Source organism: Lottia gigantea (genome assembly GCF_000327385.1).
Source record: "Lottia gigantea unplaced genomic scaffold LOTGIsca_146, whole genome shotgun sequence".
Classification (NCBI taxonomy): domain Eukaryota; kingdom Metazoa; phylum Mollusca; class Gastropoda; family Lottiidae; genus Lottia; species Lottia gigantea.
Genome location: NW_008707735.1, coordinates 1 through 8,845, shown reverse-complemented (window position 1 = coordinate 8,845; position 8,845 = coordinate 1). Strand labels below are relative to the sequence as shown.

General features: G+C 33.7%; 3 protein-coding genes across 3 annotated transcripts; 1 reads left to right on the top strand and 2 right to left on the bottom strand.

Moving 5' to 3' along the window:
- Positions 1-156, bottom strand: LOTGIDRAFT_140407 (hypothetical protein; the record flags this gene model as incomplete). Its single annotated transcript, XM_009050149.1, has 1 exon — positions 1-156. A coding segment is annotated over one exon (156 nt), but the record flags the coding sequence as incomplete, so codon positions are not given.
- An 861-nt stretch (positions 157-1,017) lies between these two features.
- On the bottom strand, positions 1,018-3,729 carry LOTGIDRAFT_140395 (hypothetical protein; the record flags this gene model as incomplete). Its single annotated transcript, XM_009050148.1, has 4 exons — positions 1,018-1,230; positions 1,374-1,459; positions 1,672-1,753; positions 3,694-3,729. Coding segments are annotated over 4 exons (417 nt in total), but the record flags the coding sequence as incomplete, so codon positions are not given.
- A 2,285-nt stretch (positions 3,730-6,014) lies between these two features.
- LOTGIDRAFT_238425 (hypothetical protein) lies at positions 6,015-7,897 on the top strand. The gene is made up of 6 exons (XM_009050147.1): positions 6,015-6,088; positions 6,388-6,502; positions 6,881-7,011; positions 7,279-7,384; positions 7,585-7,700; positions 7,821-7,897. The coding sequence occupies exons 1-6, from the start codon at positions 6,034-6,036 to the stop codon at positions 7,862-7,864; spliced, it is 567 nt and encodes a 188-aa protein (XP_009048395.1). The 5' UTR covers positions 6,015-6,033; the 3' UTR covers positions 7,865-7,897.
- The last annotated feature ends 948 nt before the right edge of the window (positions 7,898-8,845 follow it).

Sequence of the window (8,845 nt, the reverse complement as noted above, 5' to 3'; positions counted from 1 at the left end):
TTAAGTTCTGTTTGTTTTGGGATGAAAGATTTTCTGAGCATCACATCCTGAAATATGATATAAAAACAAGAGGGAGAAAAATTTATTGATATAAAAACAAGAGAGAGAAATCAACCGATATAAAAACAAGAAAGAGAAATAAACTGAAATAAAAACAAGAAAGGGAAATTAATTGATATAAAAACAAGACAGAGAAATCAATTGATATAAAAACAAGACAGAGAAATCAATTGATATAAAAACAAGACAGAGAAATCAATTGATATAAAAACAAGACAGAGAAATCAACTGATAAAAACACAATAGAGAAAAATCAATTGATATAAAAACAGGACAGAGAAATCAACTGATAAAAACACAATAGAGAAAAATCAATTGATATAAAAACAATGCAGAAAAATCAATTGATATAAAAACAATAGAGAGAAATCAATTGATATAAAAACAAGACAGAGAAATCAATTGATATAAAAATAATAGAGAGAAATCAATTGATATAAAAACAAGACAGAGAAATCAATTGATATAAAAACAGTAGAGAAAAATCAATTGATATAAAAACAAGGCAGAGAAAAGTCAATTGATATAAAAACAAGACAGAGAAATCAGTCGATATAAAAACAAGACAGAGAAATCAATTGATATATAAATTTCAACCTCCATAATAAAATACAATTCAATGGTTTATAGTATATTGGATATTCTTTGAAAAGTTAAAACTCTGTCAATAGTTCTGATAGAGAGACAGAAGAAATAACTCACCGACATGTCGAGTGTATTCAATCTGAGAGAATTTAAACTGAGAAATAAATCTACCGCTGCTTCAGCCGCCTCGTCTGGTATGTTATTCTTTCCTATCTACAATCAGACGATACAAATTATGATAGTCTTATTTTCAGCAGAAACCTTGATAATACTCGTATTTCTTGTTGCTGACCATTTTTAACTAAACGCAACCCAATCTTATCCAAACCACCCTCTGCTTTCTGTATATCATAACATAAACACCAACCCTGGTCATGGTCCCATACCTACCCTCAATATATCCAGAGTGTCGTTATGTTTGAAGGACCGAACCAGAGCAAGGAATCCTTCAGGACCAATTCTATTACAAGATAAATCTAGAGAACTCAGGACAGTATTAGTCTCCAAACTTTTACCAACTGCTGCTGCTCCGTCATCTTCAAATCCATTCCACGACAGATTCAATTCTTTAATACACACATTTTCCTGAAAAATTGACAGAGCAGACCTTACAGCACACTCTTTATACCAATTTAGAGTACCCTAAATTACAGAGCAGACCCTAGAAAACAATCCATGATGATTTGACCACCAGTCCCCTCCATACAAGTCTATATTTAGAAACATACCGCTAGACCTTCAGCTATACATACTCCAGCTCCTCGTACAAAATGATTCCAACTTAGATCTAATTGTTGCAGACAGCTGTTCTCCGCTGAAATTTAAAATCTTGGTTTTAACTATTTTCTATCCTAACCCTATAACAGCTAGCAAGTCTTCCTACCCCGTATTAACAAATAAAGAAATTAAAAACTGTGTTTAGTGGTGCTAGAAGTCACTCTCTGTCAGGAAATTACTAATCTGCTCAACTGAATATAAACTAATTATTTTACTCAGATTTCAATCTAAACCCACGTTTTTACTCACCTAACATTGATTTTATAGACGCGGCTGAAATTTCACCAAAATTATTGTGACTTAAATCGAGGCTGGTTAATTCAGAATGTTCCTGTAATTGAAATTTAATATATGAGAATGTAATGATCACGATAATAAACTCCCTCTTCATGGTCTATAGATTAACTCGTTCAACTCACCTCAACACCCTTGGCTAGAATCACACCATCAGTATCAGAAAAACTCACCTCAACACCCTTGGCTAGAATCACACCATCAGTATCAGAAAAACTCACCTCAACACCCTTGGCTAGAATCACACCATCAGTATCAGAAAAATTATTCTCTACAATAAAAAATAGAACGTAACAGATCGAAATATCAATCAAATAACAACTTTGGAATTGAGTATTTATGCTATGGTCTTCGTAGCATTGAATAACCGCAATGTTACAACCTAAAAAGACAGGGAATTCTACACTGTAACATCTGATGTAAACCTGTGACACCAGAAACTTGACTGTAAAATGTGAAGAAACAGATCTTACTTGATATGTTCAGTGTTCGTAATGTCTTGTTGCTCTCTAAAATTCTACAGATTGTTTTAGCACCGTCAGTTCCTAGATTGTTCTCCGCTAAATTCTACAAAAGATTCATAACAAACGACATCAAAGTTACATTATATATTATAAAACAACCAGAATCGTGGATTAAGGATTAACTAATCCATTAATTGATCCGACTAATCTCAACGCTCGTAATCTCGAGTTTAAACCCGGGCAGGGAAACAAAAATCTTATAAAAACACATGGTAACTCGTTTAAAAATACCTACAGTGTTTTAACAAATACACAACTATATCTAGAATGTTAATCTTTCTAACAACACCTACTATATCTAGCATGTTAATCTTTCTAAAAACACTAACTATATCTAGCATGTTAATCTTTCTAAAAACACCAACTATATCTAGCATGTTAATCTTTCTAAAAACACCAACTATATCTAGAATGTTAATCTTTCTAAAAACACCAACTATATCTAGCATGTTAATCTTTCTAAAAACACCAACTATATCTAACATGTTAATCTTTCTAAAAACACCAACTTTATCTAGCATGTTAATCTTTCTAAAAACACCAACTATATCTAACATGTTAATCTTTCTAAAAACACTAACTATATCTAACATGTTAATCTTTCTAAAAACACCAACTATATCTAGCATGTTAATCTTTCTAAAAACACTAACTATATCTAACATGTTGATCTTTCTAAAAACACTAACGATATCTAACATGTTAATCTTTCTAAAAACACTAACTATATCTAGCATGTTAATCTTTCTAAAAACACCAACTTTATCTAACATGTTAATCTTTCTAAAAACACCAACTATATCTAGCATGTTAATCTGATATCTAGCATCAACTTACCAGCTCAGTTATAGACATGTTTTCATCCAACATATTTTCAAGATAGACTAGATCACGTGACATCAGACTGTTACCTTGTAGATTCACAATATTAACAGAATTGTTTATCTGAAAATAAAAAAAACTAGGATTATTTGAGAATTTAGACTTACTTCTTATATCACCAACCCTTAACCAAATAATCTCAATCACAGAATGACATGGGAATTAATACAATCTTTACTATAGACAGACAGGAGAATACTCACAACGAGTGCCATTGAAATCGCCAAACAGTTTTTACTGCCAATTCCATAGAAATTCAGATCCAAGTCGCCTCCAGCGGCGAAACTTTTAATACAGTTGGATATTGGATTGACACCAAATTTCTGGCAGGCTCGAGTATAAGTTCGAAGACCGGTATCGTCATAATTTGGTTTGATTTCTGAAACAGATAAATCTAATTGAAGCCAGGGTTAGAAAATATAAACAGCACAAGTATTTTATAAATTGTAATATTCAACAAACTAGTCTTAAAGACACAGAATCCATTGTAGCAAATTTGATTGTGATTTTTTACAATCGGAAATTTACCCCTGGTATTGAAACATCTCTAAGTCTCCCTCCCCTCGACCACCCCCCTCCCCCCCTCTCCCCCGTCCAAACCTCCTACCCCTAATCATAATGAATTCTACCTGAGATATCGACACATCTCTCAGTCACCGTCCCCCTCCCCCCTCTCCCCCGTCCCCACCTCCTACCCCTAATCATAATGAATTCTACCTGTAATATCTACATTACTTTCCAATTCAGCTGAGTTTATAATATTATCAATTTCGGCGTTCCGTTTCTCCGTCTCCAGCAGTCGAGATTCTGTCATGCATCTTCCAGGCGGAAGTGACGTCATTGTAGTCCGTGATTTAGCACTCTCAAGTTCCAGTTGATCTGGACATTTTGTTTTTTCATCCACAAATGGTTGGTCATTTTCAGGAATGTCTGCGAACTGGTGAATTTGTTCCTCTTCCTCTTCATCTAAGGATGTAATGGTAGAGAGTTTCTGAGTTCTGATTTTCGGCATTGTTTTATTCATATCACACTGATAATATTTAATCTAAGGCTTGGTTTTAACTGATATATTTCTACTTGTATATAACAAAGGTTCAATAGTTCACTCCTTTATTTTTCAACTAAAACCATTTTGGAGGGTGTACATAGGATATAATGTTCGACTGCTTTGCCACTTGGCAGTCATACCAGGAAGTCCTTATAACTAATGACATCTTTGTGACATATATCTAAATAACATAAACTGAATCTATTTTCATTTTCATCCTTTATCCATTTCACTCAGTCACTAATATCGGCCTTCTCTGTATGAACCTAGCCTATTGACAACTACTGTATTTCTAAACTACTTGATCCCGAAATTTAACAATCATTGCCTGTCCTTATCAGCTATTTCTCGCTTCTATTGTTTTCTATAATTCTCCATTTAATACGACAAACAATTACACCATTTTATACCCAATCGTTCAAAACAGATTATTGACTACAGTCGAAATATCCAGCTAGTTTATTACGAAAAGGGATGTGAATATATTTTTGTGGCCTGGCGCATGTTTATCGCCTTCAAACATTACAAATATTACATGTATTCCCTGTCAAAGAGGTCTGTTAATGAATGAAAATCAGACGCATTCCAAGGAATTCTCATCAAAATTGAACAACTACAAATAGATACATGTACTGTGATACCAGATGAAGTATGCCAAGTTAATAGGTTTCACCAATTCACTACTAATTAGATAAAACCATAACCACATAAAATAAAACAACCTGACTGACGCATTACTCATCTTCATTCTACGACCAAAAACACCTTAGAGTTAAATTCTTTCTATACCTGACGATAAAGTTTAGATTGAAGCGGATTAAGACAAGTGTTTTTGTATAACAGTCGGGCGTCAAAAGGTTAATAAGACGGGAAAGATCGATAAGAAATATGTCTGTGGTCGATCAGGTATAATTGAATTGTTATAGAATATTATATCAGTGGTATTCTAACTGTTCTAATTTCCCCAATCCACCATTAGCCTTAAAATCCTCCACACCTCCTAATCCCTACCTTGATTTTGAAAATTTTTAAAATCCTCCACACCTCCTAATCCCTACCTTGATTTTGAAAATTTTTAAAATCCTCCACACCTCCTAATCTCTACCTTGATTTTGAAAATTTTTAAAATCCTCCACACCTCCTAATCCCTACCTTGATTTTGAAAATTTTTAAAATCCTCCACACCTCCTAATCTCTACCTTGATTTTGAAAATTTTTAAAATCCTCCACACCTCCTAATCCCTACCTTGATTTTGAAAATTTTTAAAATCCTCCACACCTCCTAATCCCTACCTTGATTTTGAAAATTTTTAAAATCCTCCACACCTCCTAATCCCTACCTTGATTTTGAAAATTTTTAAAATCCTCCACACCTCCTAATCCCTACCTTGATTATGAAAATTTTTAAAATCCTCCACACCTCCTAATCCCTACCTTGATTTTGAAAATTTTTAAAATCCTCCACACCTCCTAATCCCTACCTTGATTTTGAAAATTTTTAAAATCCTCCACACCTCCTAATCCCTACCTTGATTTTGAAAATTTTTTAAATCCTCCACACCTCCTAATCCCTACCTTGATTTTGAAAATTTTTAAAATCCTCCACACCTCCTAATCCCTACCTTGATTATGAAAATTTTTAAAATCCTCCACACCTCCTAATCCCTACCTTGATTTTGAAAATTTTTAAAATCCTCCACACCCACTCGAAAATTTACCCTATTATATCTGCATTCAACTTTAACCCGAAACTATCATTAGTTATTAAGTAAAAATGTCAGAGCAATTAGAAATAATTACCTTCAATTATATTCTGTTACTCGGTGGAGGTTTTCATATTCGTTGACCAGCAAAGCTACGAGGATGATGTCTGTAAACTTTCTGTACATGTTCATTATAGCCATCTCGCTATCATCAGGTAAAGTTTTAGTTTTGGATTGTTGACGAAATACTTTTCGGTTATTTACACCTTTACTATGTTCAGCCAAAGTTGTGGTTATCTAACTGGTTACTGGTCAACCAGATAAAGTGTTCAGAAAATTATCAAAGCTCACCTAACTCAGTGTGAGATATATTCGTCTTCATCACGAGTATTTGTGTAAAATATCAAAACTCTGTACTGAACTGAAATCAAAGTAACAAAAGCTCATCTCGAAATCTATTTCTCTGTGTAGAGAAATAAACAAATTTGCATTATTGAATTGTACTATATTTTAGTTAGCAGCCAAGATTGTGGGGAGGCGACACAAACAAGAATGGTGAAATGTGCCGAGGATCTGATGGCGGCCGAGACTGCTAGTAGTTTAATATTAGATGACGAACAGAAATGTAGGTAAGTATGGAAACTTGTAATTTTTATTAAACGTTTTTTTGGGTACTATCACACCAATAAGTTAGCTGGTTGTCGTGAGTTGGAAAGGCAAGAAGGATTCTGATTCCAACTCCAGTGCTTATGTAGTCGACAGAATAGTCTCGAACAACTAAATTGAGCTCAGGGTAATCAGATGCAGACATCGTCTACACTCACACAGGACTCCCAGCATCCCTCAGAGGCTGCAGAGAGAAAAGGTATGCTTGTTCACTCACATTCGTCGGTAGACAAAAGACATGTCATCGAATAAAACAGTTTTGTAGAATCAGGGTGAGTCTTTTCATTACTGACTGACTGATAATGTTACATTAGACAACTATTTATATCCATATATTGTAGACGAATGCAGCTTGAATTGAGATGTATGAAAAATATCACAGATCAGTGCCAGAGTTCGACTTCCGGTAGTGATGTTTTCAATAACCTGATGGCAGCGACACCTACAGTGATCGATCTCGTCGATAATAAATGTAAGAATTAAATCTTCGTTCAGTAGTATATGTTTGTATTAAAAGCTATAATATAACGTTGGTAAAATGATAAATATACCAACTAAATATAACGTTGGTAAAACCCCAAAAGCCTACCAACTAAATATTATTAGTTTCGTGGACTCACTACAAGGAGTGCTTAGTTGACAAAATAAATACAAAATAACCATTTGTATATCGTGTTGTATTGTATTGTATATTGTGTGTACAGTATATCAATGAACAGGTATTTCTCTTTATTATAAGGTGGGGAAACTAACCCGTGTGATTATGGCGAGGAATTGTTAGATGAATGTATAGATCTAGCTGTAGGCGGACTGGATGAACAGGGAACACAAAAACAAATGTGCAAGTTGGTCATTTTCTTTTTCAGTGAAATAAAATACACATATTTATATTGTATATAATCTGTTTTTGTTGATCTTTGACTCCTTTTTTCGCATAGGAATAATTCTCCAAGTTGGCTGATTTCCTACAACAAAAGGCCAAATAGCCATGTATCAGGAATTCTTATCTGTTTGTTCATAGTTTAGTTTTTTGGTATCACTCTAGGACTGTGGATGGCCACCTATCCTGTGTCGAGAATGTTATTTACCTGTGTAGAGATGTCGTCAATATGAGGGAGAAAATGGATTGGCTTAACAGAAGACATAGATTCATGCAGTTATGTAAGTAACACATCCATATTTATCATCAACATTATTGAAAATATTACTATATTACTTTATATCTTTATATTCTAGTGCTAGTGTCATTGAGTAAATTCAAGTTGTTGATATTTTTTTCAGGTGGCAGATATTTCAGGAGAGGCAACTATAGAACCAGAATCTGATAATTTCTCTGAATAAAGTCATATTCAATGTCTAAATGTGGTCCTTTATCTTCCATACTTTGTCCACATATGTGAAAAGATGTTCAAACTGTAACAAGCTACCCTTACCTTAATAACCAACTGCAGTAATATATACCAATCATAACTTAAACTAGGCATACAAAAGAGTCCATTAGATTTTTATTTTCAGCACCTAAATATCTTTTGGGAAGAGAGGGAGCTCTTGTTTTATAGATATTTCTAACTTAAATACACTTCAACAAAATTATAGTATTAGTTTTCAATTTAAAAAGAAATAATGTTGAAGTAAGATTACAACATAATTCTATAAAAGGAGACAACTTAGTTTTACATACAAGTAACTAAAGGGAGAGAAAAACAACACAATTTAAATCCATTTGGCATCAAAAAGGAATTAATTTTAATGTATCTTATGGAGTGTGATTTTGAAAGAAATAACCCTAAAAATTATACACTTTTTTTTTACAAATACAATATGTAATCAATAGATAAAGAATAGAGAAGTTTAAGTTTAGTAATGAGACTTCTATATTAAGTATAATTACCTACCTTTATTGAGAAATCGCGTTAAAATCGTTCTTATTTATGCAAATATTAAAAACCGTTAATAGCTTTTTTGATTATTAATAGGGATATATAAAATAGCAATGATACTGTACAATGATAAAGAATATGGGGCGGGTGGAGGGGGGAAAAAAGAATAAAAAGAGTTAGGGGTTTTAGGTTTGGGGTTAGGGTTAGGTTTAGGTTTTGGGTTAGGGTTAGGGTTAGGGTTAGGGTTTTAGGGGTTTAGGTTTTGGGTTAGGGTTAGGGTTAGGGTTAGGGTTTTTTAAGGTTTAGGTTAGGGTTAGGGTTAGGGTTAGGGTTAGGGTTAGGGTTAGGGTTAGGGTTAGGGTTAGGGTTAGGGTTAGGGTTAGGGTTAGGGTTAGGGTTAGGGTTAGGGTTTAGGGTTAGGGTTAG